The sequence below is a fragment of the Marmota flaviventris genome, chromosome 3 (genome assembly GCF_047511675.1).
Source record: "Marmota flaviventris isolate mMarFla1 chromosome 3, mMarFla1.hap1, whole genome shotgun sequence".
In the NCBI taxonomy this organism is placed as follows: domain Eukaryota; kingdom Metazoa; phylum Chordata; class Mammalia; order Rodentia; family Sciuridae; genus Marmota; species Marmota flaviventris.
This window is the reverse complement of record NC_092500.1, coordinates 7,098,320-7,125,466: the sequence shown is the minus strand read 5'-3', so window position 1 is coordinate 7,125,466 and position 27,147 is coordinate 7,098,320. Positions and strand designations below refer to the sequence as shown.

The window sequence follows — 27,147 nt, the reverse complement described above, 5'->3', positions numbered from 1 at the left end:
CGTAGAGCCCCCACCCCCAATCCGTCCAGGCAGAGCTGTACTCTTTCCTCCCAGCAGCCACCTTCTTCCTCCCCCCAGCCTTAAAGAAAGGAGGGAGGGGCAGGAACTCCAGACAGCTCCCCTCCCCCTCCCCTGGGACTTCTAGCCAGTTGCCCTGGTAACCAGAATATAGACAAGTCGGAAAACCTAAAGCCTGAAGGGGAGACAATGGTTGAGAAGAGGGGAGGGCACCGGGTCTACACATTTTACCATCCAACTGTTTCGTTTATTACATTAATTTTACAGAAACTTACTGAGGGCAATTCTTACCAGGCCTGGGACCCAGAGAAAAATAAAATCCAGAACTGTGCTGTCTAATACAGGAGCTACAGATTAAAATGAAATAAAAGATCCAGTTCCTTGCTTACCGTAGCCACATTTAAGTGCTCAGGAGCCACTGTAACTAATGGCCATTGCATTGGACAGTACAGATATAGAACATTTCCATTATCACAGAAAGTTCTATTGGCCAGCGTGGCCCAGAAGCTCACTGGCCAAAGAGAGTGGCACGTAGGGATATAGACCAGTGTGGTGTGGGCTGCAGTGTCCTCATTGGCAAAAAGCAGGTGGCAAGGTGAAGATTTTTTAAGATGCCTGGAGGGTGCTTAGCCTAGTTCCTGGTGCAGGGTGAGTGCTCAGAGGATGTTGATGTCCCCATCACAGGACAGCTATAAGGATGTTTCCACACCCCTACAGTATGTGCCCATAAGTGGCGACTCTTATTGCCACCATTATGAGAGCATTCCTCAGACAGAGGTAACCTGGGAATGGAGAAGAAGACACCCAGCCCAACAGCCAGGGTCTGCTGAAAATCTGCATTGCCAGGATGGGGGGCTTCCTGGGTCTCCTCGGCCAGGCCTTGGCCCAGGTCATTTCCTTCCCTCAGGATCTGAGTGGAGAGAGTCCAGCTGGAACGAGCTGGGGCTTAGGGATTAGTCATTGAGGGACAGATCTAAGTTCCAGGAATTCCAGCTTGCTTGAGAAAAGACCCCAGGTGTGTAGGCAAGGTGCCTGAGGGTCACAGAACGCAGAGTAAGGTGGCATGGGGATAACCAGGGGAACCCTATCTTTGGAGTATCCCTATTCTTACTGGAGATATCTCACCAGGGGCCAATCTGTGGGAGACAGAGCACATTTGAGGAGGGCAGCCAGCAGGACACCCCCGCCTCCCAGGTGGCCTTGAGTTCACAGCAGCTGAGCCTGGCTGTTGTGAGCCTCCCCTGACCCTTTAGGATTCCAGAAGCTCAGAGCAGCCATTCACTGACACCCACTCCTGAGGAACCAGCCCCTCCCTGCCCCAGAGCCCAGCCCAGCTGCCAGATGTAGTTGGAGGCACAGGTCAGGAGAGAGCTGGGCCCTAGGCCTGGGGTTGTGGCCTGGAGGCTGAGTGGGAGCCCAGAAGGGGACCAGAGGAAGGAGGCCACCATGGCCAGCTTCTGGGTACAGAGGAGGTGAGGGCCTGCACTCACCCCAGCTCCTCAGGCCAAGAATCTGCAGCCTGTGTTACCTGCTGATCAAGGTAGGAGGGTATTTGTGCCATGGGGATAAAGGGGGAGGAAAAGGACCAAGGGCCATGGGGATCCTGGCTCAGTGAGGGGATGGGGATCTGAACACAGATGAACAGATCTCACAAGTCCCGACCAGCTCCCTGCGTGTGGCTGTGCACACTGAGGGTAGATGTCTGCGGTTACGTGTCAAGTGAACACAGTGCGCCCAGAAGCCTGTGGTTGTAAATAAGTGGGCAGAAGGGTAGAGCTTCAGGGATATGCCCATGGGGAGGGGACTGAGGCAGGACAGTATTGGATACAAATATGTGTCTGGGGACACACTTTAAGACGTGACTAGGACCCCTCTGCTGCCCTGTCTCCCCTGTCCCTGTTCCAGACCTGAGAGAGCTGGCTCTAGAACGGCTCTCCTCCCCCACCAGCCCTCACATTTGAAACCAACTTTCCTACCACCCGGGCCTGGCCCCCCCATGCAGCAGGTCAAGTTCACAGTGTCGAAAGCAACAGAAACAACTTTGTCCCAAAGGATGAGTTATATGGATCCCGGAGTGGGCACCAGTCAGCCATCTGGGGACCCTAGAGAAAGGGAGTTCCACCTCCCTGACCACCAGGCAGTAGCCTGAGCCTCATCTTCAACATCCCTCTCTCCCTATTCCCTCCCTCCAGGGAGCCTTCTCCAGCCCCCTCCCAGACACCTCCACAGCCCACAGAGGCTTTCATTTGTGTCCCCATGGGCCCCTTGAGTTAATTCTGTCCCCCTCTTATCCCTCTGTCACCCTGCCTCTGAGTGACCAGTCCCACAGCAGTTCTGATCTTCCAGGCCTGAGCATCTTTGTAGCCTGGAGCCTGGTTTTATCCACAGCTTTGTCTCCTCTTCACCCAGAGGTACAGCCTAGGAGCCCCATGTTGGATTTTCAGAAGGAGCCTTCACTTTCCCACCTTTGGGTGTCTGTAGGAACTGCCTGGTGCCAGCCCCACCTCCCTCTGTTGACACAGACTTTGGGCGCATGCCCAATGTTTACTTCCCTAGAGCCCTGCCCACTTCCCTGCTGGGCAGTTGGGGATGGCAGTCTCCCCACGCAGTGGGGCAATGGCTTGCTCACCAGACATGTCTCCTGTGAATACTCATCACCTCTCTACTTCCCAAGCCCTGCCTTCTCTAGGGCCCCTCTAGTTCCATCTCTGATTCTGTCTCCACACCAGGACAACCCAGGGCTCTTTCCTGGTTTGGGGCAGAAGCCCCAGATCGAGACCCTGTTCTCAAGCCAACTGGTCCTCCTTGGACCTCTGGCCTGGATGCCTGAACTCTTATTTTGGCGGCTGGGGGTAGGAATCCAGAGCCCTTTGGCTCCTTCTGGAAGAAAGAGGCAGATAGGACCTCAGAAGCCACTGCCCTCCTCCAGAGTCCCTGAACATGCATGTGACCTCCATGGAGCTGTCCACAGAGAGGGGGCCACACCCAGGCTCAGGCAGAGGGAGAGGAATCCCCGACCCTGCGTTCTCTCATGCAGGGGCAGTGTGCATTGGCTGTCCCGTGTGGTGACTGGCTGGGTGTTGTGTGGGTATGTGAAGGACTATGGTGGGTGGGAGCTGTAGGAAGGTAGGAAGAAATGTGTGCACTCCACTAAGGAGTCCCCCAAATGAGGGCCCTTCCGAGGGCAGTGCCAGCTGCTGGTCAGGATGGGGAGGGATGAAACCTCCAAGCCTGAGCACTTCACCCCGCCGGACCTTCACTCCAGGACTGTCCCAGGGGAAGCTGATGGACAACCACTTTGCACCTGCTCCTCCAGAGATGCAACCCCATGGAGCCTCAGGCTCTGGAACCTCCTTTTCCCGCAGCAACATGCTGGGGCGCCATCCTCACCCCTCACGGCTTCCTGGAGGGGTATCCCCCCTCATCCCTGTCGTCAGAAAGACTGTCCATCTGGATGCCTTTACCAAAAGCCATGTCCCACAGACCTCCAGCAGACTGGGCCTTAGAGCCAGGACTTTAAATGTGCCTCAGCAGGACACTGGCATTGCCCCAGGGGCTGTCCTGAGCCCTCTGCCTGCCAACAGCCTTGTGCCCAGAAAGATGAGCTCCATCTCCCTAACAATCCATCACAAGAGCCAGGCAAGGTCCCTGAACCCCCCACTTTCCCACTGGGAAGAGTTGCACACCCTGGGCAGGGAGGCTGCCACTCATGGAGGAGGGAGGCTGTCTGCTCAAAGCTCAGCACCCATGACTATAGTGCCAGAAGGCAGAGTCCACTCTGAGGGTCCAGGGAACCCAGGTCTGCTCAAACCCAGCAGGATGCCCACAGTGGAGAAGCCCCTTATGAGTTCGTACCTGGCCTTACCTTTCCAATCTCGGCTAACCCAGAGTTCATCAAGTTTTGCGGGGCCAGGGCTGGTGGGCCAAGGGCACATCAGAGCCTCTGCAGGAAGAGGTAAGTCCCGGTCCAGGGGTATTCCCAGACCCCGGCTACTCCAAAGGGCCACTCCTGCTATGAATTTGGCTGTTGTGGGCACAACAAGGCCAGACACAGCCAGACATTTAGCCACAATGGCCACCAACAGATCTAGCTTGGCTACTACTTTGGCTACAACAAACACATCCAGATGGGACACAGGCACAGAGTTTCCTGCTCTGGATACCAAGTTGGACATAGCCACAGACTTATCTACCACAGGTACAACCAAGCCAGGCAAGGACACGGATTTGATAACTACAGATCCAGAGAAGCTGGGCAGAGTCATGGTTATAGCAGACAAAGCCAAGCCAGATAAGACTTCAGGGGACCCAGCCATGGTTTTGACGATACCAGATCCAGTCAAGCTGGGCACAGCCCGGCCAGACACAACCATGGCTTTGGTTAGAGCAAATAAAGCCAAGCTGGGTACAACTATGGATTCTCCTACTTTGGACACAAGCAGTCTGGGCACAGCCACAGACCCAGCCACTGGTGAGCTGGACATTGCTACCTACCCACTAATGCCTAGCATCGAAGCAGCCCAGGACCACCCCACAATGGAGACTGTCACAGACCAAGCCACCAAGCCTGTCACACTGGATCTGGTCAGAGAATTCAAAGGTAAGTGCAGGTATTCTGTTGGGTGGTGCTGGAGGGGGTGAGAGGTATATGAGTCTGGGATGGGTTGGATATCATGCTTGGATAGGTTAGGAAAGGGAAGGAGGAGTTGGAATTGAAAAAATCAGTGAAAAAGGAACAGGGATCAAGGAGCTGACGACAGGAGGTGTACCTTGACTTGAATACTAGCCTGCCAGAGGTCAGGTTGAGGGAAGCCATCAGAAGGAAGGCTTGCAGGTAACTTGTGGAGGAGCCATGAGGCTGAGCATCAGTGAGCATCTCCATGGTTATTTCTTTGTTCTCCAAAGAGCTAGAACACTCAGGCCATCAATAGCCAAGTCTAGTTTTTTTTTAATAAATTATTTTGTTCATTTATTTTTATGTGGTGCTGAGGATCAAACCCAGGGTCTCACACGTGAGAGGCTAGTGCTCTACCGCTGAGCCACAACCTCAGCCCCCCAAGTATAGTTTTAAAAGCAAACCACTGCATGGAAATACAGGCTTGCACTTCAGTAACCCACGATTTGCCACAGTAGCTGTCATTGCAATGCTTTCCTGTATGTGAGATAATGACCTTGCCCAAGATCTTCTAAATCTATTCACACTCTGCCTTTCAGGAAGATATCTGTTGTTAAAAAATTGCTTTGCCTGAGAGTCTCTTTCTTGGCACCCCTACCCTCAGTCCTTTAGTCTTGAAAGATAAGCTGGAGATCATGCTAGGTTCTCATGCACGCTAGCTATATCCCCAGCCCCACTGGAGACGTGTGGAAGTTAACACAAGGGCTGGAAGTTCCCTCAGAGAGGTTGTGGCATGTTAAAGTCTCACCAAAGTGGATTAGTTGTGGCAGTAGGCTGGTTGGTAGGGTTTTCCTTTCTTTTTTGGTGCTGGGGTTTGAACCTGAGGCCTCCTGCGTGCTAGGCAAGTGCTCATTGCTGAGTACATCTCCCAGTTTATCAGTAAGCTGAATGAAACCCAGACCCTTCGGATTCTACTTCGGACTGTCGCATTCCCTACATTTCAAAGGCTCAAGAGATTCTGGGTCAGGAAAAAGGCTTGAAAACATCCAGTCCAGTTCCTGAATTGGTTCTGTGGCTTGTCAGCCCCCTTCTCATTTCACCCTGCACACTCTTTCTGGGGACCTCCCCAAGTTCTGGTATTTATTCTTCTCTGTGTGACCTCAACTGTCCCCTCATCTTCAGTCCAGATCTCTCTCCTGAAACGCAGACATGGTCAGCCAGAGGCCTGTTCAGCTTCTCTACCAGGACATCTCCTGGGCATGTCCAGAGGCAGCACTTTTCTTGAACGGACTCCGGCCCTCCCTGAGCTCTCTCTCAGCCAAAGACACACCAGCCTTGTAGCCCCTCATGAGAAACCTGGGTGTCCTCCTTTCCTCATCTTTCTTTCTCCTACATCCCATCCAGTCTATTTCCCATCTTATTGATTTACCTTCTCAGTACTAATTAGTTAGCTTTGCATCACTGTGACCAAAATACCTGAAAAGAACAACTTAAGAGGAGAAAAAGTTTCTTGGGGCTCATGGTTTCGAAGCTTTAGTCCATGGTCAGCCAAGTTCATTGTTCTGGGCCCAAGGAGAAGCAGAACATCATGGTGGAGGGCATAGCACGGGGAAGCTGCTTCGCTCAGGGTGGGAGGGAGAGGGAAGGAGGGAGCGGGCAAGAGGCCACAGAGAAGATGGACCTTTGCAGGGCATCCTCCAGTGACCCTCCTTTTCCAGCCACGCCCCACCTGCCTACAGTTACCACCCTGTCAGTCCATTTGTACTAGGATGGGCTGATCAGGTTGCAGCTCTCCTAATCATTTCACCTCCTAACATTCCTGCATTAATGTAGGGGCTTTTGGGGCATAACTCATATTCAAACCTGACCATTTCCCTGTCGGTCTCCTCCATCCCTCTGCTACTGTGGGGCCTCTTCTCTGTCCCCCTTCTTGCCACACAGCTGCCACAGGGATTCATGTTTAATGTTCCCCTGTGTCTCATCATTGCCTTCCCTTCAGTTCCTTAGCCTGGTTCCAAGGCTGCAGACTCCTCCAGCCTTAGGTGGACATCCTATCTGCAGTCTCCTCTGCTTTAGCCTAGCCCAGAGCTCTGGGGTCCCGCAGCTCTCACCTCTGTGCTTTCTCACCACTACTGCCCTCTCTGTACAAAATGCCCTTCCATGTTTCTCTACCCCTTCCATTTCCTTTTCCCTCTCGGCTTCACCTCCTCCAAGAAGATTTCCACAACCCCCCTCTCCCCTGGGTGCCCGCCTGGGTCCACCCTGTGCAAACTCCTTCCCATTTTGTTTCCTTCACTAGATCTAGAACCTTTCAGGACAAGGACGGTCATCCTCAGCCCCGTTTCCCTAGGAGTCTGGTAATATATTGTCCGTTAATTTTGACCGAATGCATGAAAGATTTTTCTGGTGGGTAAACTGAGGATCAGGGAAGTTTCCGACTAGCCCAAATCATAGGGCTGATCATCCCGGAGCTGGGCCTGGAATCTGGGTCCCTGACTCAGGGTTCTCAGGGCGCCCGCGCCTGGGCAGAACCGCGGTGAGCCAGCGCAATATCCCAACCACCGCGTGACTCACGCGCGCGCACGGTTGCCCGCAGCTGCCACCGGTCCCCTTCGTCCCCCCGCCCCGCCCCAGATTAGAGGGTAAGGGGCCGGGAGCAGTATCGAGCGGGAGGAACCCGGACTGAGCTGCGAGCACCTTCCGCGGCCGGGCACCGGGAGTCCGGGGACACGGCGTCCCGCGCACCTCCCTGGCAGCCCGCAGCCGGCCCGGTGGCCGCTCGCGCGTGCGGGCTCGGGCGCCGCGGGAAGGGGAGGGGCCCTCGGTGGGGCCGGCGGGCGCGCGGGTCACGTGGTGCGGGTGGCAGCGGCGGCGGCGGCGGCATCGGTGCGCGCGGGCAGGGCAGCGCGGCGCCGAGCGAGCCGAGGCGAGGTCCCGGGCGGGCGCGGGGCGCAGGGAGGCGCGGCGGGGCGGCGGGCCAGGCGGGTGGGCCGAGAGCGCGGAGAGGCGAGGCCCGGCTGCAGGGGCCGCTCGGCCCAGGGGAGCCTGCGCCCCGCTCAGCCTTGCATCCCCGCGCCCTGAGCATCTCCCGGAGGAACAGAGACAAAGGAGGATTCATGTCCAAAGGTAGGGCGGCCAGCTGGGCCACCGGCGCCCGCCGGGAGGAGGTGCGGCCCCCCCCCCTCCCGAGCGCGGCCAGAGGTGCTACCAGGGGGAGGGATGCAGCGCCGAGGAGCCCACGCGCGGTGACATATGCATGGACAGACGCACACACTGAGACAGTCTCGGAAAAAAGCACAAAGAACGCGGAGACCCACGCACGCAAGCAGGGACCCGTATTCTCAACAAAAACCCCACGCTGGAGCACGCCAAGACACGCACACACATGTACACCATGCACAGGTACCAGGGCCACCTCCAGCCTATAAGAGACCTGTGCGCTGACACTTCAGTCCCCTTCCCCCAATTCAGATAGGCACAGCTGAGACAGGCACCAGCTGGTGGTCTCCAGGGAAACTCGTTGGCCTTCTGAGTTCTGGGAGGCGACGGGGTGTCCCAGAGGCCCTTTGCTTCTGCGAATGGGAAGGATTAAGGCATCTGTTGTGATTCCCAACTCCCAAGGCTGGAGCCAATGGACTGGACTTGCCCCTGCAGGTGGAGGTGGGGTCTTGAAGACTGCTGGGGACTAGGGAAGACCCCCAGCTTGGGAGGGAAAAGGGGGCATCTCTAAGTCAGGGAGGCAGGTGCTATTCTGGAAAGGTCCCCTCCTCCTACTGTCACCTTCCCAACAGAGGGGTGGGGTCCCTGGGCCAGACAAAGACAAAGCCAATCATTTTCCTGTACAAGAAAGCACCAGCATGTGTGCGTGCCATGGAGATGGAGGCGCTGCTCTATGGGGCAGAGCTGAGTCAGGTGGAGAGTGCCTCTCCCTGGAGCACTGATGGGGCAGGTGGCTCCTAGCAGGAGGTGCTTCAGATCGATCCCCTCCTCTCCAGGGCCCCTGGAAGAGCTGGGATCTTAGGAGGGGTCCAAAGAACCATCTAGCCAGGATGACATACTTGAGCTCCATCCTCTTATGACCCCCATCCTGAGCTCTTCCCCACCCTGGAGGGTCTTCCTTCAATTTCTGTTACAGGGGAGGGTGGAGATATCCTCCCCTCTTGGTATCAGGGATTGAACCCAGAGGTGCTTAACCACTGAGCAACATCCCCAGCCCTTTTTATATTTTATTAGAGACAGGGTCCCACTGAATTGCTTAGGGCCTCTCTATTGCTGAGTCTGGGTTTGAACTCGAGGTCTTCCAACCTCAACCTCCCAAGCCGCTGGGATTATGTGCGTGAGCCAGCGCGCTGGGCAAGGAGATCTCTCTTAACAGGTCTGCCCTCCTTGACTGTGGCTGAGTGTCAGCTGCTCTGCTCAGGGGCAGCATCTGAGGGGGGAGAAAGGTGATGGTCCTGAAGTGACACCTGCTTTGCCCTGGGGTTTCCATTCATTCATGGGTGCTCACTGTGGAATGCTAAGTACATTAGGCACCAAGATCAATAAGACACAGCCCTTGCCCTGTCCTGAAGAAGTGTGGAAGCCAGCATATATTTGGTGCCAGTGAACTTATGTTCAGGATTTTGTTTTTGCTTTTATTTATTTGTCTATGATTTTGTATAGCCTTCTCAGTAACCTGGAAAGGCATGTACTGTCCCTGCTTTTCGGAGGAGAAAACTGAGGCTTACAGAAGTCACCTTGCTAGAATTTAAGCCTGGGTCAGCTGCCCATGTGAAGCTGGCCTGGTACGACCAGGAGAGCTATGGGGCAGAGGATGGAGCTACAGAATCCAACTCCAGAGCAACATTTATTTGGTGCCCCAGAGGTCTTGGTGGCTTTGTTAGGCACCTTCACCAAACAAGTGGGCCCCTGGGGGCAATCACCTTGCCTGGTGTACTTAAGTGTCCTTGGCATTGAGTGTAGGGCTTGGCTGAAGTAGGCCTGCAGTTGACAGCATATGAAATGGCCTGGTTGGGGTTGGAATGATGGAATGAATGAGTGTCATGTGTGAACAGATGAGGGACAGCACAGAAGAGGGACACCCACATCAGACAGGAAAATAGAAAGTAGGAGTTAGCCAGGAGTTGGAGAGGGTACAGGGTCTTCCATCAAAGTTTGTGGCACAGTGACCTGTAGCACATATTTAGGACTTGTAGCTGATCAGTGGGTGCTTATAGTCTAGGACTGGCATGTGGTCAGGAGGAGGCTGACTTGCCAGTAGGTGCTCTGGATGGGGCACAGTGGGTGCTAATACGTCCTCACTAGAGGAGTAAAATATGAGATGTGCCCACAGTCTAGACCTGCAGCAGGCCTGCTGTACCCCTGGAAGTAATTTGGGAATCTGGTAGCCCAGTCTCTCATAAGGGTCTGTCTTTTGGGAATGCTTTCTTAGGATGCTGCAGTTGACAAGCCAGGGCTGAACAGGCCATGAGGACAAATGCTTTACAGGCATCCTTACCCCTCCCATGAATAAGTCTAAGGCTCACCTACCAGGTCTGTAATTGGAGTAAAACCTCTGGTCCCTGCCCCACCTTACCACCAAGTGGGTCTCACAATACAGACTGTAGAGGCCAAATGGGCTCAGCTGATGCGCAGGAGGGAAATGGGAAGGGCCAGCCTGTGTGAGCAGCTGGGCAGGAGAAATGGGGCATTGGCCCCCCATGCAGGTGTGCTGTGTTCAGGGCATGAGCCACGTGGGTGAGCAGAGGAGCAGGGCCAGGCTGCTTGGAGTCAGCTGCTGCAGGGCTGAGCCAATCTTGCTGCCGTCTGGAGCAGCCTGGCTGGCGTACCTTCCTGGGAAGCAAGAAGGAGCTTCGCCAAGCCCTGGGGAGGTCCTAAGGCTTTGTCAGATCTTGCTGTGTTTGGGAGTGACAGGAGAAAGTGGGGAGTGACAATTTCCTGTGGGGAGAGAGGGTCTTGCCAGTACCAGTGAAAGGACCAGGTAGGGGGTGGGTACAAGAGCAGACTCCTGACTGGGCTTGAGGGGTAGGGAGGGAGGCATTCCTGTCCCCTCTCCCTCCTGCCCATCTGCTGCTCCAGCAGGCCTTCCTGTAAGGCTGAGACTGCAGGGTGGTGATTTTGAACCACAGAATTCTAGAATGGCAAAGCTGGGAAGGCATCCGCCAGAGAGCAGGGAGTCTAGTAACTGTGCTCGTGAAATTAGCATCTGGGGCACCTTCTTTCACAAGTGATTTCATAGGCACTGCTTCATCTCTCCTCCAAGTAAGCTGGTGACCTTGAAAGGGGCAGGGGAAAGTGGGTCTGGGACTTTGAGGCACCTGCTCAGTGCTTCTGAGCATCACATCTCATGCAATGCTCATCACAGCCCTAGTGATGATCTGGCTGTTCTACAGAGGAAGAAGCAGACTCAGGGGTCTGCTCAGGTCCACAAAGCTGACCAGTAGCAAAGCCAGTGTCTTTCTGCTTCACTCACACATCCATTTTATGGATGGGGAAATGGAGTTGCTCTGTTCTAGAACCTACCCTGGTGGACAGTGGCCTGATGGGGCACTCACAGATTTCTGCTGTGTGTGAACATACTCAGGGTCTGCCAGACCCAGGGGGAAGGGCTGTTTCCTCAGCCTCACATTTCTCCCATGCTGTGTTATCTTAGGCAAATGACGGATTTCATCAGAGTATCGTCCCCTGCTCACCGGACCCACTGACTCTAAACTATAGCTAGGAGGGTGTCTGGGGCTCCTACAGATACCTCTACTTTGCAGCTTATGGAACAGAGGGGACATTGAGGCTGGGAGGTGAAAGAGATGCTCTCTGCAGAGAAAGGTGGCCCTATTTGCTTCTGAAGCATGAAATAGTTGAGGTCAGTGACAGTCAATAGATGTGGGCTGCAGGATTCTCGAGTCTTTGTCCTCTATTTGTCAAGACAGGACTTGGGTCTGGAAAACCCCAGGCACTTCTTAGGTCAGTGGTTCTCTACTGGGGCAATGCCCTCCAAGGGGACATTTGGTACTGTTTAGAGACATTTTTGATTGTCACAAATGGTGGGCTACTGGCATTGAGCAGAGACCAGGGATACCACTAGGCATCCTACAGGGCGCAGGCCAGCCCCCACAATAAAATATTATCCAAATGTCAGGAGTACCAAGGTGGAGAAGCCCTGGGTTTAGATGCACAGATGTGCTTTGGTGCTGTGGAGTGTGTTTGAAAGTGATCAGCAGCTGGAGAACCCAGTGCTGGTGCAGGTTTTCCACGTGACCTGGCCTGTGTTCTTCAGCAAGTCCTTCCCTCTCTGGGCCTGACTCTTCATCTATGCATTGAGGGGTTCAGGCTAGGTAATATTAAGGTCCCTTCTAGTCCCACTCCACACTACTCCATATGAAGAGAAAAATACTGTGGCTTCCATGTGACCTCTGCTTTCCTCCCACCCACCCCACCTGCCCCTCCCACCTTGGCTTTGCAGGGCTCCCAGAGACCAGGACGGACACAGCCATGTCAGAGCTGGTGCCTGAGCCCAGGCCTAAGCCGGCAGTGCCCATGAAGCCCGTCAGCATCAACTCCAACCTGCTGGGCTACATTGGCATAGACACCATCATTGAGCAGATGCGCAAGAAGACCATGAAGACTGGTTTTGACTTCAACATCATGGTTGTTGGTATGAAGCCATGGGGTCATTGGAGGGCCTGGCAGCAGGTAGCACTAAGGATCCTATTTCTCTCCCCAGAATGGCCTCAGCCCTGGCTTCTCTAGGAAGAACTCTCTCTAGGAGTGAGAATATTGCCATGCTGACCACAAAGGCCTGGGTACCTTCTTCCATTAGGGATGGCAGCTTGGGTGGGTGGCCAGCCTGTTCTGCCTTCAAGTGGGTTCAGACAAGTAGCCTCTCCACCACTCCAAGCTGCTTTCAGGTTTGTGGCAGGGGAGAATCATTAGTGCCCTTCCCCACCTCCAAGAGCTGGTGGGAGGGTTGGTGAAAGGTGGTCTTATTTCGAGTCTTTCATAGAGCTTTAAAATTGAAAGGGAATTTGCAGAGATTTGGTCACTAAATAGCATCATTGGGTCACTCAGTGCTGAAACAGGGAACTAGGCATCTTTCTTCCCTTTTCCTTCCTTATCCCCAGTATAATCAATCATGGAGTCCTGTCCCTTTTCCATGGTCAATATTTCCAAGTCTGGGCTTGGGCTGTGGCTCAGTGGTAGAGCGCTTGTCTAGTAGCATGTGTGAGGCACTGGGTTTAATCCTCAGCACCACATAAAAAGAAATAAATAAAATAAAGGCACTGTGTCCATCTATAACTAAAATATGTGTGAGTATATATATATATATCTATATCTATATCTATATATCTATCTATCTATATATATATATATATTTATTTATTTATATATATCTGTATTAAGTATCTATCCCAAGTCTGCCCACTTCTGTTCATCCCCCACTATTGCCTTAGTCAAGCTAGGTCTGCCACCTGGATTGCCATGGCCACTTGTACTGCTCAAAGTGCTGACCTTCAGGTTTGTGCTTAAGAACTTGGCCCAGGGTGAAACATCAAACAGGGACAGAGTTGATTTACCTTGTAGCACAAAACTCTTATCTCAAGAACCAGTAACAAATGATTTGTGGACCCGGGAAGCCAGACCATAGGCCACACTTGGAGTGACACCAGTCCTTCTGGTTCTGTCTCTCCCTCTAATTCATCATCAAGTTACCCATGCTACTTACATCCCATTACTGTCCCTCTTTTAACCTCAAGACTCCTATTCTGGCCTGCTGAAACTCAAGACCACTATTCTACTCCTGCTCTAACTCATCTCTTACCACATCCCACCCAGCATTCTTACTCCTCGCTCTTGCGGAACAATTCTCCTCGACTTGCCACACTCATTTCTACCTCTGAGCCTTTGCATGTGCCATTCGCTCCATCTAGAACTCCCTTCCCGCTTCTCACGGCTCATTCAAAGTCGCCTTTCAGGTTTCAGCTTCATTGTTGCTTACTCCTAGAAGTCTGTCTTCCTTAATCCCAGAAAGACTGGATTGTATTCCCTTTATAATGCTGTTATAACACCTGGTGGTTCTCTCTTTCATAGTGCTTATCATATTGTAACTGTGTGCTTATGTTTTGGTCCCTTGCAACAAAGGGCTCTTTGAGAATTGGGATGATGTCTGAACCAGGTCTAAGTGGGATTGTGAAAGCCATCTGCCCTCCCCTGCTGGGCCTCCAATTCTAGGACAACACTTAAGAATACTTAATGAATGCTAGGTGCTGTGGTGGTCCATGCCTGCAATCTCAGCAACTCGGGAGGCTGAGGCAGATGGATTGCAAGTTTGAGGCCAGTTTGGACAACTTAGTGAGAACCTGTCTCAATATGATAAAATAGGTTGGAGGTGCAGCTTGGTGGTAGAGCACCCCTGAGTTCAATCCCCAGCACAGAAACAAACAGATAAGCAAACAAACCCCCAAACAACAAAAAGAGAAAAAATAACAACAACAAAAAAATTCATCTGTGTAGTACTACCTAAAAAGAAAAGGAAGAAAAAGAAAAAAGAAAGACTCCAATATTGAATGAACAAATGATCCTAGAAAATATCCCAGACCAAGAATAGCAAATGCAGGTTGTGTATCCCTTATCTGAAATATTTAGAACCAGTTATGTTCTAATTTGGGACTTTAAAGAAATTCTTAGATTAATTTCGTTCATTTTACCAGTTGAATGTCTCTAATTTGAAAATCTAAAATCTGAAATGCTCCAAAAATCTAAAACTTTTTGAGCATCATGTCAGCACTCAAAAAGTTGTAAATCTTGCAGCATTTGGACTTCCGATTTTCAGTTTGAGATGTCCACCCTGTACAAGACATGTGGGACACTCCTCCCCCATGGCAGACCTTGCTGGTCACTCAGGGTCATGTCCAGTACTGAGCCCAGCTGTAGCCATTTTAACATAATGGCCTAAGGGGCTTCTGCCCCCTGACCAGCTGGAATGAGAGAAGGCCCCTTACTTGCCATCATTGGTCTCATGCAGTTCCCTCCCTCCTCATCTTATCAGTAAATAAATTAAGACCCCGCAGTGCTGTGGGGGCAAACCTGACTCCAAAGGTACTCAGGGAAAACAGCACAGGTGGGTCTAAACCCTAGGGGCTCTTGCCTCCCATTCTGGTCTTTTTACTCCAGACCAGAACTTCTTGGACTTTAGTGTCCATATGATTCTTCTGGAAGCCCAGCTAAGCTGCAGGTTCTGAGTCATGGATCTGTGGCGGGGCGCTGATGCTGCTCTTCAGTTGCAAGCCTCCCTGGTGTGATTCTCGTGCATGTTAGAGTTGGGAAGCACTGCTCAGACCCATGGTTCCCAAAAGTGTTTTAGTGATAGAACTTCTTGGAGGACACACTGTGGCAAGACTGCATGGGGAATACAGGTGCAGAGAGAGCCAAAGTGAAGGAGCTGGAGGTGGACACTGAGACCCTGCCTGCCCACTTCCCCTTCTCTTGCGGTCCCCACTCTGGCATGGATCTCCAACAGGACTTTTTTGTTGTTGTTGTACTGGGATTGAACCCAGGGCCTTAGTACAATTTAAAAACCACTACGCTAGAATAAAGAGTGGATATGGAGCCACGAGGTTTTTGGGTTCAAGTCCCTGGTCTTGCATTTACTAGTTAAGTTGCCTTACACACATTGTGTGTCAGAAGAGGATTAATCTCTCTAGGGCCTTCTCTACTGGGGATAAAGATAGCTCTGCTGTGTGACTTACAGGCCTGACAAAAAGACAGATTTTGCTAACAGATGTGAAAGTGCTTAGGCACTATGAGGCGGCATCAGAAATGCAAAGTAATTCTGCTTTTACTTTTAGTATATTAAAGACAGAAAGCTTGAGTCAAGCAACAGAGCAAACCAAAACAAAACCCCACCACATTAGACAGATGCAGATGCTGTTCCCTCTCCCAGTGGTTCTGGGGCCCCAGGAAAGAGAGACTATACGATCCAGTGGCGAATCCCAAGGCCCTCTCCAGTAAGCAGGATGGCATTCCCATCTGCCTGCTGTCCCCACTCAGCCCCTCCATCCTTTGGTGAGTGGCCTGGATCATAGCCTTGGAATTCTGGAAGCTGGGAGAACTGAGAGCTCAGGAGGTGGACGTGGCCTCTCCCTACCTTGTCTTCCTCCTCCTGCCTTGCTGCAGGCCAGAGTGGACTGGGCAAGTCAACGCTGGTCAACACGCTGTTCAAATCCCAGGTGAGCCGCAAGGCTTCCAGCTGGAATCGGGAGGAGAAGATCCCCAAGACGGTGGAGATCAAAGCTATTGGGCATGGTGAGGACCAGGCGGGGACCCCTCTGGGCTTTGTTCAGAGGTGGATGATGGGGGAAGGAATGAGGCATATTGGGGAATGAAACCTCATGATGGAGCAGAATTAAGCACTAAACTCCACAAAGCCAACCCCTTAGACTGCTAGTCCAGGGAAGGGAGAGAGGGCCTGGGATGGAAAGAAGGGGGCCTTGAGCTGGGTGGTGAAGCACAGGTGGGATTTAGACATAGAAGTAGGAAGAAACGGGGAGGGGGAGACCCTAAACTTACCTTTTCCAATAACTAGTCCTGAAGAAAAGAGGCCTGGCTCATAGGCTGCGGGGCACTGGGGTCAGCTATAGGACTGACTTCTCTGATGCCTTTCTATTCATCCCTCAGTAATAGAGGAAGGTGGTGTCAAAATGAAGCTGACTGTCATCGACACCCCGGGCTTTGGAGACCAAATCAACAATGAAAACTGGTATATGTCTGCCTCTGAGATTTCTGCCCTAAGTCCTCTGCTGGGAAGACATGAACATGGTGCAGATTCATTCATGCTGAGAACCATCTGCATCCTCCATGTTCTGCAGGTTCCTAGAGTCCAGGCAGAGGCTAGGTTCCCTGGGGAGTTCTGTCCTTGCCAATCATCCTTGGAAAGCCATTTGAGGGGGTGGGCAGATGGAGAATAGGCAGATATCCTAGACCCACCAGGGGAGGTAGGACACAGGGTAAGTGTGAGGGGTTGTGATCTGACTGTGTCAAGATGAGTTCCTGGATCCTGTCCTTCTGCTACATTCCATTTATTTATTATTTTTTGGGGGGTGCTAGGGATTGAACTCAGGGGCACTTGACCACTGAGCCACATCCCCAGCCCTATTTTGTATTTTATTTAGATACAGGGTCTCACTGAGTTGCTTAGGGCCTTGCTGTTGCTGAGGCTGGCTTTGAACTTTTGATCCTCCTGCCTTAGCCTCCCAAGCCACTAGGATTACAGGTGTGTACCACTGCGCCTGGCTACATTCCATCAACTTTTTCTCTCCTCTCAGCTGGGAGCCCATTGAGAAGTACATCAATGAACAGTATGAGAAGTTCCTGAAGGAGGAGGTGAACATCGCCAGGAAGAAGCGCATCCCTGACACTCGCGTCCACTGCTGCCTCTACTTCATCTCCCCCACTGGACACTCGTATGTACCACCCCCACCTCTACTGCTAGGCCTGACTCTGGTTTGTATCAGCCTGTCCTGAATTGGGTAATCAATACCTGGATACCAGCTAAGGGCCATTTCAGGGGCCCAGAGGGACTTGAATACAGTCAGGACCTTGGGATTTCCCAGAATTTCCATAAGAAAGTCTCACTTTCTTACTAGGAAGGTAAAACTGACCATCATCTGCCTCCATACTGCCCACTGGTATCCCAGCACAGCATGACTGTACCAGAGAAGTTGCTATATGTGAGCAGAAGGCATCTCATTAGTTCAAAAATTCTTGCTTTGGATAAAGCTTGGGGTCTAGGGGAAACAAAAGGGGTGAAATAGGGAGAGGCAGGGCTATTAGATTGGGGCTGATATTTTGGTAGGATGTGGGACCTAGCCAGAGGCATCTAAAAGGTGGCCAGCTGGGAGCTAGGAGTCTAGAGAAGGCTGAGCACGCAGAACGTGCTGGGAACTCAGATTGTGAGTTGCAGGTGGGCCCCAGATGGTCAGGTGTGGGAATAGGCTGAGGTCAGAGATCCTATTGGTATCTCAAGCAGCCTTCTTATGTGACCAGCGTGTGTCTCATAACTCATTACGAGTCCTGGGGCAGAGTTCAGTTCTTGAGAACAGCACCAGCAAGATAGGCCCCAGTGTTTGAAGAAAACATACTCAGCAGAGTTCAGCGATGGGGAAGGAGGGATATGAAACAAGAACCTTGGGCCGGGCAGGACCTCAGTAAAGGTTGACTTTATCCCTCCCTAGACCTTGATCCGCGGTCAGAGGGAACCATCTGAAAACCTGACTTAATGAGTACCCCAGGTTGCAAACTAAAGCCAGGTTGGGGCCCCAGAGCCTCAGGTTGGGGAGGAGCAGGCCTTCAGACTAGGGGAGGGACAAAGCCCCCAACTGGGCCCTGCAGAACTAACTTTGGGACCTGGGAGGAGGCCCATACATAAGAGCAGTCCCACAGGCAGAATAAGACACACAAGTAACCGTGACACAAGGACACATGGATGGGGACAATCATCCACAGATGTTTCCAGGAGAAAGAAATCCTTAGGTCAGAAAAGGTGTCAGGAGTGTGTGGGGACAACCTAAGGAGAGGCAGAATTTGCATGGATACAAGGAAGAAAGGTGGGGAAGGGACTGCGTGCAGGTGGAAGAATTGGGGCCAGTCTGCAGATGGTCAGTGATGGTGTGTCAGAGAGGAGAGGCTGCAGTCTCGTGGCCTCAGCCAGATTCCTAGCCCAGTCCTCTCCCAAGGAGGTGCCCCGAGAGGTAGCAGTGGCTAGGGTAGATGGCAGGTGGTTCTGACACTATCGCCTTCTCTGGGCCACAGCTTGCGACCCCTCGATCTCGAGTTCATGAAACACCTCAGCAAGGTGGTGAACATCATCCCTGTCATTGCTAAGGCTGACACTATGACCCTGGAGGAGAAGTCTGAATTCAAGCAGAGGGTAAGAAGGCCCCCTTTCTCCTTTTCCTGCCTCCAACACTTCCTTGCTCTCCTCCAGGTCCAAGCCATCTCCTAGCTCTCATCCTCTCCGCCCCCCACCAGTCCTCCCTCAGCTCCTCCCCCAGCACCTAATGAACCATTCAGAAGGCTGGGGCTGGCGGTTCTGGGGACCAAAGGCAAGAAGCCAGCGCTGCTCCTGCTGCCTTCCACTCCACAGCTGGCTGAGGAGACCACTGGATACACAAGTGTCTGCGAACACAAAATCTTACTCCTGAGAAGTCAGGTTACTTGAAGGACTAGACTAATCAGTCAACTGCCTGCTAGTCCTCAGTGACATCATCTATACACCCCGCCTACAACTGGCTGGATGCCCTGGAGGGCAGAGGAGGGTGTGTACAAGCCAGTGCAAAGATAGTTGCTGCTTTTAAGAGAATTATAATCAAACGGAATGCTGAAGAGGTCCTGGATGACCTCCTGCAGGAGGGGACTTAAACAGGCCTTGAAAGAAAGCAAACAGGAGCTTGGGGCGGGAGCCTCACCACTCTTCCTTATGGGCAGGAATACAGCATGCAGGCCATGAGCACCGCCCAGTGGCATTTGGACTTAGGTGTGCTATTTGTTCAAATCCTAGACCCTGGGATGAGCACACTGGTGTGCCTGAGACTTCCTCCTCTCCGGCTGGGCGGTGATAATTACCGTTATGTAGGATCTTCCTGCTATCCACGGCCTCAGAGTGCAGAGAGGACTGGCATCAAAGGCTGGGTGCATCTCTGACTCCACCACACACACCGTGTATGTGCTCATGGACACACCACACACACACACACACACACACACACACACACACCTCTACCTCACACTCACATGCCCTTTTTCCTATTACAACACTTGACCACCTTACTTCTCCCCACCAGGTTCGAAAGGAGCTTGAAGTAAATGGGATTGAATTCTACCCACAGAAGGAATTCGATGAGGATCTGGAGGATAAGACAGAGAACGACAAAATCAGGGTGGGTATCCGGGCTCTGTTCATCCCACGGATGCTCCTAATGCCCCTGGGACCTATGTCATGTGCCTCCTCTGTCTTTCCACCTTTCCTCCTCTGTCTTTTCTCTATATCCCTGTGCCACCTTGTCTGACCAGAAGTGACATGGGACAAGGAGGACAATGGTCCTGGCCAGGACTATGAACCCACAGAGGGGCTCCCTGCACCCAGAAAGCCAGGGTTCCCTTCCAATCTCAGACCACACAAAAGCACCCTCTTCCCCATAAGTCTGGCAAAGTCCGTGTGTGGTGAGGCGGGACACCAAACAACAGAAACACGGGGAATCTGGGTTCTACTCAGACGCTGCCTGGGTTTCCTCCTCAGTAAAATGCAGAGGCTAAACTAGGTGAGTGGCTTATTGGCTTGTTCACTCCTTAGAAGAATTCCTTTTTTAAAAAATTACTTTTAGTTGTAGATGAACATGATACCCTTATTTTATGTATTTATTTATTTATTTTTATGTGGTACTGAGAATCGAACCTAGTGCCTCACACTTGCTAGATGAGGGCTCTACCACTGACTCTTAGAAAATTAAATCTCAGGACTCCCATATACAAAACCTAAGAGCAAAGCTGCGTTGACACTTAGCCCTGCCTTCCCAGCTGCTTCTAGGATACCTGCTGAAGACCTGAAGGAGACCCCTGGGCACGACATGTTTCAGGAACTGGCTTAGAAACTGTCAGCCTGTGTGATTCCTAGGGTTCTTCTCAATTCCAAATTTCTACAATTCCATAATTCTGCATCAGAATCCTGGAATCTAGTCTGGGTTTTTTCAGATTCTCAACTGAAACCTGAGACACAACCCTCACTGCTTTGGTTTTGAGTTCCCTCCTCCATCAAGGGTGGGTAATCTAGCAGAAGCCCCTTACCTGATATAGTTGGAACAGATAGTTAATTGAAAAAAAAGAATCAACTTGAATGAGGGAATCACTTTTTTAAAAAGAGGTATATAAATCTTGACTGTTTAAAAATAAATATTTTATGAAATTAAATTAACAAAACATACATCATATTTATCAAACACTTTTCATGTAGATCCAAGGCCTCTTCTCTGAGAATAAGTCCACTCTTTTGAAGTTTTTCTTGAGGTGCTGAGGACTGAACCTCAGCTGAGGTACCTCCAGCCCCCAAAGTCTACTCTTAATGTCAAAGCAGTTTACATTTGTAAAGTCTTTCTGAAACATTTAACTTAATTTTTATAGAAACAACTCTCTACGTGCATATGACTTCAGTCTACACCTATAGTCATGTGCTGCATAACTATGATACAAGTGACAATCATCCCATACATTGATATCACCTAGTGATATAGTCTCTTAGTTTGTGTAAGTACATGCTATGACGACTATACAACACAATCAGCCAGGGACACATTTCTCAGAATCTACCCTGTCATTAAGCAATGCTTGACTAGTTAATTCATCCAATGACAATAATAAGTACACCTCAGGCAAATACATTTGGGAACAAACAACTGGCACTTGGCAGACGTACAACTCACCCGGTGGAGCAGAAGGGGCCTGGTGCCTGAGAGTTCAGCAGACACGGGTATCTGCCAATAGGTTTCATAGGAGACAGCATGAGGCATCAGTGAGTCTGGCTGACACTTGAGTGGGTGTTGCTAGATTGCAAGGCTGTTCCAAATCAAGCAAAATGTGTTTTAAAGCACTATGAAATGTACAAAGTGCACTCCGGGAAGTGACTTCCTGAGGTTAGCCAGCCATGCAGTATATTCAGGGTTTAACCCAGGACTTCTGCCTCCTAGCTCAGTGCTCTTTTCAAGGGAGAGAGCCTTTCTCTTGCCATCAATAGTATCACCAAATGAGCATCATAAATGTGTGGCTCAAGGGTAGGCAGCCAAGGCCATTTGCTGCCCTGACTTGGACATTCTGGTCATAGGGGGATGACTGTGCACATGTGTCTGGTTTGTGTTTTTGCCCCTGTCCAGCAGGAGAGCATGCCCTTCGCTGTGGTGGGAAGTGACAAGGAGTACCAAGTGAATGGCAAGAGGGTCCTCGGCAGAAAAACTCCCTGGGGGATCATTGAAGGTAATTAAATGCATTTTCTGGGAGAACCAGCTGCTGATCAATTATCCAGTCATTTGTTCAGCCATCTGGGGTCAGGGCTGTGTCCTGAGATAATGTGATATACAACAAATGCCCATCAGATCCTGTCCATAAGGTGTGTACAGTCTAATTGAGAAGATGATGCTCACAGGTAGGAAGCAATGAGATCCATTTAGTACCTGACCAGGGGGCACCAACTTGGTGTATCAGAGGGGTTCAGAACACAGATTAGCAAGGACTGGAAAAAACAGAGGAAGGTTTCATGTGAAGGAGGATGTGATCTGGCAGAGTACTGAAGGGCGGCCCGGATATTGCCTTTTCCATTTAGTTGTGAATTAATGTGACTTCAGGCAGGTCATGATGATTCAGAAAGTTTGCGAAGAACGGCTTCAGGGGTCTCAGTTGATGTGATAACCCTACAAGGGGAGCAGGGCAGGGGTTCCTGCCTCAGAACGAAAGCTTCTGAGGCACTGCAGTCTCAGACAAGTTAAGTGCCTTGCCTGGCGTCACATAACTTTTTGTGTGTGTGGTTCTGGGGAGCGAACCATAGCCTTGCACATGCCATCACAGAACTTAGTGGTGATTCTTGGATTTCAGATAATGTGATCCCAAACCAAAGCTTACCCCTTTGTTTTGAATTATCTCTTGTTTTCCTGTAACCCACTTTTGGGATTTTTATTTTTTAAATATTTTATTTTTAAAAATTTTGTGGGGGGGAGTGCATGGTAGGCAATTACCCTACCACTGACAGACTACATTATCCAGTCCTTTTAATTTTATTTTAAGACAGGATCTTGCTCATTTTCTCTGGCTGGCCTCAAACTCATGATCCTCCTGCCTCAGCCTCAGGAGTAGCTGGGATTATAGGTGCTTGCTACCATGCCTGACCGAGCATCAACTTTTAAAGATGGCTTGATTGTTCTATGTGTATCACTTTCTTTCAGTTATATTATAAGTTCCAAGGATAGGAATTGTATCTTAGGCCTTGACAAGTTTCTTAGACTCCTTGAGTGTTAGTTTTCTCTTCTGTAAAATGAGAAAAATAACAGTTCTTATTACTCTACAGAGTCTGGAACAGTATCCTGTCTGTTGTATCCTGATGCTTAATAAATACCTGTTCAATGAAAAAAATCCAGGGAACTGGGTTGGGGATGTGGCTCAGTGGTAGAGTGGCCCTGGTTTGATCTCCAGCACCACACATACACACACAAAAAAAAATCCAGGACACTGAAGTAAGCAAAATATAAAACAACCTGTCCTATGCTCTTTTTTTAAAAATATTTTTTAGTTGTCAATGGACCTTTATTTTATTTGTTTAGATGTGGTGCTGAGAATCAAACCCAGTACCTCACACATGCTAGACAAGCGCTCTGCCACTGAGCCACAACCCCAGCCCCCACGCTCTCTTTAAATGCCTCCGTGACCCAAACAGAGGTTTACCTCCTGGATGTGGATTCATGAAATGACACCTGTTTTCTTTTGTTTTGTTCATAGTGGAAAACCTCAACCACTGTGAGTTTGCCCTGCTTCGAGACTTTGTCATCAGGTAAGACTCTGTCATCAGGTTTTGACCCGGATGTCAGCTTAACTATTTGGTGTCCAGGGCCATCTGTTCAGATTTACTACTTCCTGGGACTCCAGGTGTCTGGTAGAGCTTTCTGTTCCAGTTCCAGCTCCTGCCTCAAAGCAGAAGGGGCTTCAGAAGGGGCTTTCTGGAATGGGTCCCAATCACTGGGTCCAGTTTGTTGACGTGAAGTGTTAACCTCAGAGGTGGGTCATCTCCTCCTCTTGCTGCCCCTAATTTTATCCCCCTTTTTTTCTCACCCTGTGTCCTTCAGGACCCACCTCCAGGACCTCAAGGAAGTGACACACAACATCCACTATGAGACTTACAGGGCCAAGCGGCTCAATGACAATGGAGGCCTCCCTCCGGTGAGCGTGGACACAGAGGAAAGCCACGACAGTAACCCCTGATGACCCCCTTTCTGTGTCGTCACACATACCCACTTCTCCATACACACACATCCCAAGTACCACCTCCAGCCACTTCTTCCTTCAGCTCTGTCCCACAGGCCTGTCTGGTATTTGTGGAACATCTTGTCTACATTGTGTATGTGTATGCGTGTGCGTGTGCATGTGTGTGTATGAGAGAGGAAATGAGTGTGTGTGTGTGTGTGTACGCACGTGTGTGCACAGGGACGAGGTATTTTTATTGCCTTCCCTGAAAAGTCCCTTGTAAGTGTGGATCCTCATGAATGTCTTCTTTCCTCATGTCCCAGAACAAAGCTGTGCACCTCACTCCAGAGGTCTGGGAAGGTTAGACACAGATGCTGGGAGCAGGTGACCCACAGGACAGTAAACTCCTTTTTACTTCTGTCCTTGTCCACAAACTGGGGCTGCAGAAATTCTCCAAGGACAGGTGGCTGAGCTAGACTGGGTGGTGGGGGGAGGGAGTTCAGGGCATCTTCCCTGTGAGTTGGGGTGGCCCTGGGTAAGGTGGGGACGTCCTGGGAAAAGGAAAAGGACGTTCACAGGGAGCACAGAACTGTGTCTGAGCTGGGTTCCTGCAGAAAGAACTGGTGCCTGAAAGTGGAGTACACCCTTTGGTCTGTGTCAAGGTCACTGTTCAAAAGCTACCACATCACCATCAAAGACTGCTGCTTTTCCTTGCTTACCTGGCTTTTGTTCCCAGGCTGGTTTCCTGCCTCTGCTTTCTCTCTTTCCCCCTTTCCCTCCCTTCTTCATGTATCTCTTCTCCCTCCCTCTCCGGCCTGTCCCTGACATTTTTCACTTCCTTTTAGAGGAGTCCACTTAGCTTCATTTCTATATTTAGAATTTATGCCCAGTCTAGTACCAAAAAGTAACTTTAGGTCACCCTAAAGTAAAATCACAAGTAAAAGCACTTCGAAGTACAATCTGAGATTACAGGAGGAATCAGAGCCATAGGGAGAAATGGGAAAGAGTTTCCCCAGTCGAGACACAAGATTGGCCGTGAACTTGTGGGGCAGCACAAGGCAAAGAAAGAAGTGGGGGGGGGGGTTCTGCAGTTGACAATTAGAGGAACACATGTGCTGGTAAAATGAAGCAGCTTTTTTTTTTGTGGGGGAAGGGGTGAGGGCATTAAATTCTAGAACAACCAATTCCAATGAAGTATCAGAAAAATGTACAATGTACACTGTTTCTCAGTGGTTTGGCTTCCAGGATGGATTTTAGACCACACTTCCCTTTTTTCCATCAGACTTCTGTCTCTGTTGAGCTGGCTTCTCTGTGGCTCCCTTTGTCTCAGACTTACTTGACTCCTTCTTCTCTGTTCTTTACTTTTGTTCTAAAGTGAATTGCAATTGTGTTTGTCTTTCTCTTTCTCACTCCACACTCCTCCTCCTGACTCCTGTAGACATTCCCGGTGACACCCCTAATCAGACATTCAGCCTTTTCTTACCTTCCCATAGCCCTGTATTTATTAACACAGATACTTCCCCCTGTTTATTATACAAATAAGTTATTCTTTTTCCTTTAATCTGTAAGATTGCTGAAATTTGGGGCTGAGGGAGCCATTTAGCCTTAGGAAAGGAAAAAAAACCACCAAGTAATACTGTTTACAACTTTATCCAACCTCCTGTCCCACAGCCTGGTCTAAAGTAGGTTTTCAACTGGTTCTCTCTGAATGCCAGCATTTACAATCTCAGTCCTTATCACTCAGGTGCTAGGCAAACAAAATAGAGACTTAAGATCCAAGCTTGGTGGACCAGGAAAAGGGGAGGGGTGACCAGGTCACTGGTACCCCAACCCTACAGCCTCAGTCTTTCCTGGAGGCTGATTTATCAATCTGCCCTTTGTCTTCCTTTGCCCATAAAGTTACTCCAGGGTAGGCGCCTGTCAGGACAGAACAGCAGCAGTGTTATACCCAGAGCTTACTTCACGTCAACCAAAGAGGCCTCCCAGGCTCCAACAGCGAGTGGTTCTGTATGGAGATATGGGACTGGGTACCTGGTACCAGTAGGGGAAGATTGTGGGGTGAGGGAGGTGGGCATTGGCGAGGCTGCAGAGGAGAGAGGTGCTTGGCATCGCCAAACCATGGTCTTAGCCTCCCTGGAGAAGCTGTTTTATGTGTCTGCTGCCAGCTGCTGGTCTCCGCACCCTCAACCGTTCTCAACCCTCCTGCAGGGAGAAGGTCTCCTGGGCACTGTCCTTCCACCTGTGCCAGCCACCCCCTGCCCCACTGCTGAATGAAGGCCATTTCAAGCGCTGCTTCTCCCTCCATTCCTTCAGCTGTTATTGCTGCAGGGCTACCCTTTTCAGTGCTGTGCTTGTCTAGCCCACCGCCACAGCCCCTCTTGGTCCTCAGCAGGTGGGAGGGGCCAGGTGCCCCTTTAGGACAGTTGCTTCCTTCATTTAGCCAGACCACTCCTCTCCTCCCAGTGGAATGGAGCCCTTGCCAGCCCTGCTCCATCGTCTATGTCAGCTGGTCCCAGCCCATCTCTAGGGAGAAAAAAACTCACAAGAGCCGCTTCTGCCCTCGCAACCCATACCAGCTGTTTGTAACCATCTCCAAGGGAAACGGCATGGCTCCTTCTCCATTCATCTGCATGAGCTCCTCTTGGCTTCCCTAAGGGGCCAAGAAAGCAATTTTTCTGCTTGTCAGATTCATTGAGACCAGCTGTGTGAGCCCCTGTGGGACAAGGGTGTCTCCTTCATTGCTTAAAGGTATTTAGAAGGGTGGGTCACTGCAGGTGACCAGGGGAACAAGGGCTAGCATCACTTTTAAAAAAAAATCACCGCTAGTGGCCCAGAGTGTGGGTACACACCTTCCCCACCCCATAATGCAGCCACTTAGGAAGAGTGGTCTTCCTGAAGAGAATTTGCTGGAGTTGACTTCCTTATCTCCAAACTAAAAAACAAAAACAGCTAAATATACACAAAATCTCAGAAACCTACAAGCTAAACACTCTAGGAAAAAAAAAAAGCACCCTTCTGTACACTTAGCAATAAGAGGGATCTTTTCCCACTTACCCCTACTCCCACCCCTGCCCCATCCCACCTCATTAATGTGAGTAATGAATTAGCCTGGCCATAGGTGGTCACTGTAGGCTCTGGAAAATACCCAATGGAGGGAAAAGACCCCAATCAGATGCATGAATGTTTGCGAATGTCGGCTGCCACTGCCCCACTCAGTGTCTTTATAGAATCCTCCCTGACCCTACTTCCCCCTCCAACTCCCAATTTCCACCATGACACAAATTGCTCAAAGGCTGGTGACTTGTGGGCCATTCATCTCTAACTAAGTCCTGATGGAACAAGAGGCCCAAGCCTAGGGGATGCAAGAACGACCCATTTCTTAAATGATACCAGTCCCAGTCAACCTTTTGGTGACATTCTGGTTAAATTTCCCAATTGAAAACGAGCCAACAGACACTCAAACTGGTTGTGTAAATGTTGCTAGACTTTATGTGTTGTACAACTAAACATTGATGTTTGAACAATAA

At 50.7% G+C, this 27,147-nt stretch overlaps 1 protein-coding gene across 7 annotated transcripts; it reads left to right on the top strand.

Annotated features, from left to right (window-relative positions):
• Nucleotides 1-3,303: 3,303 nt before the first annotated feature.
• On the top strand, nucleotides 3,304-27,147 carry Septin3 (septin 3). Of its 7 annotated transcripts, none has more exons than XM_027927916.2 (11): nucleotides 3,304-4,618; nucleotides 12,093-12,284; nucleotides 15,803-15,931; nucleotides 16,304-16,385; nucleotides 16,951-17,088; nucleotides 18,437-18,554; nucleotides 19,468-19,563; nucleotides 21,547-21,646; nucleotides 23,159-23,210; nucleotides 23,503-23,596; nucleotides 25,829-27,147. In XM_027927916.2, exons 1-11 carry the CDS (start codon nucleotides 3,304-3,306, stop codon nucleotides 25,892-25,894), a joined length of 2,382 nt encoding a protein of 793 aa, XP_027783717.2. In that variant the 3' UTR covers nucleotides 25,895-27,147. The 7 variants fall into 7 exon arrangements, with proteins under 7 accessions (XP_027783717.2, XP_071465240.1, XP_071465239.1 ...); XM_027927934.3 differs by lacking the exon at nucleotides 3,304-4,618 and adding an exon at nucleotides 7,697-7,759 and having other exon boundaries at nucleotides 21,550-21,646; XM_027927924.3 differs by lacking the exon at nucleotides 3,304-4,618 and adding an exon at nucleotides 7,697-7,759.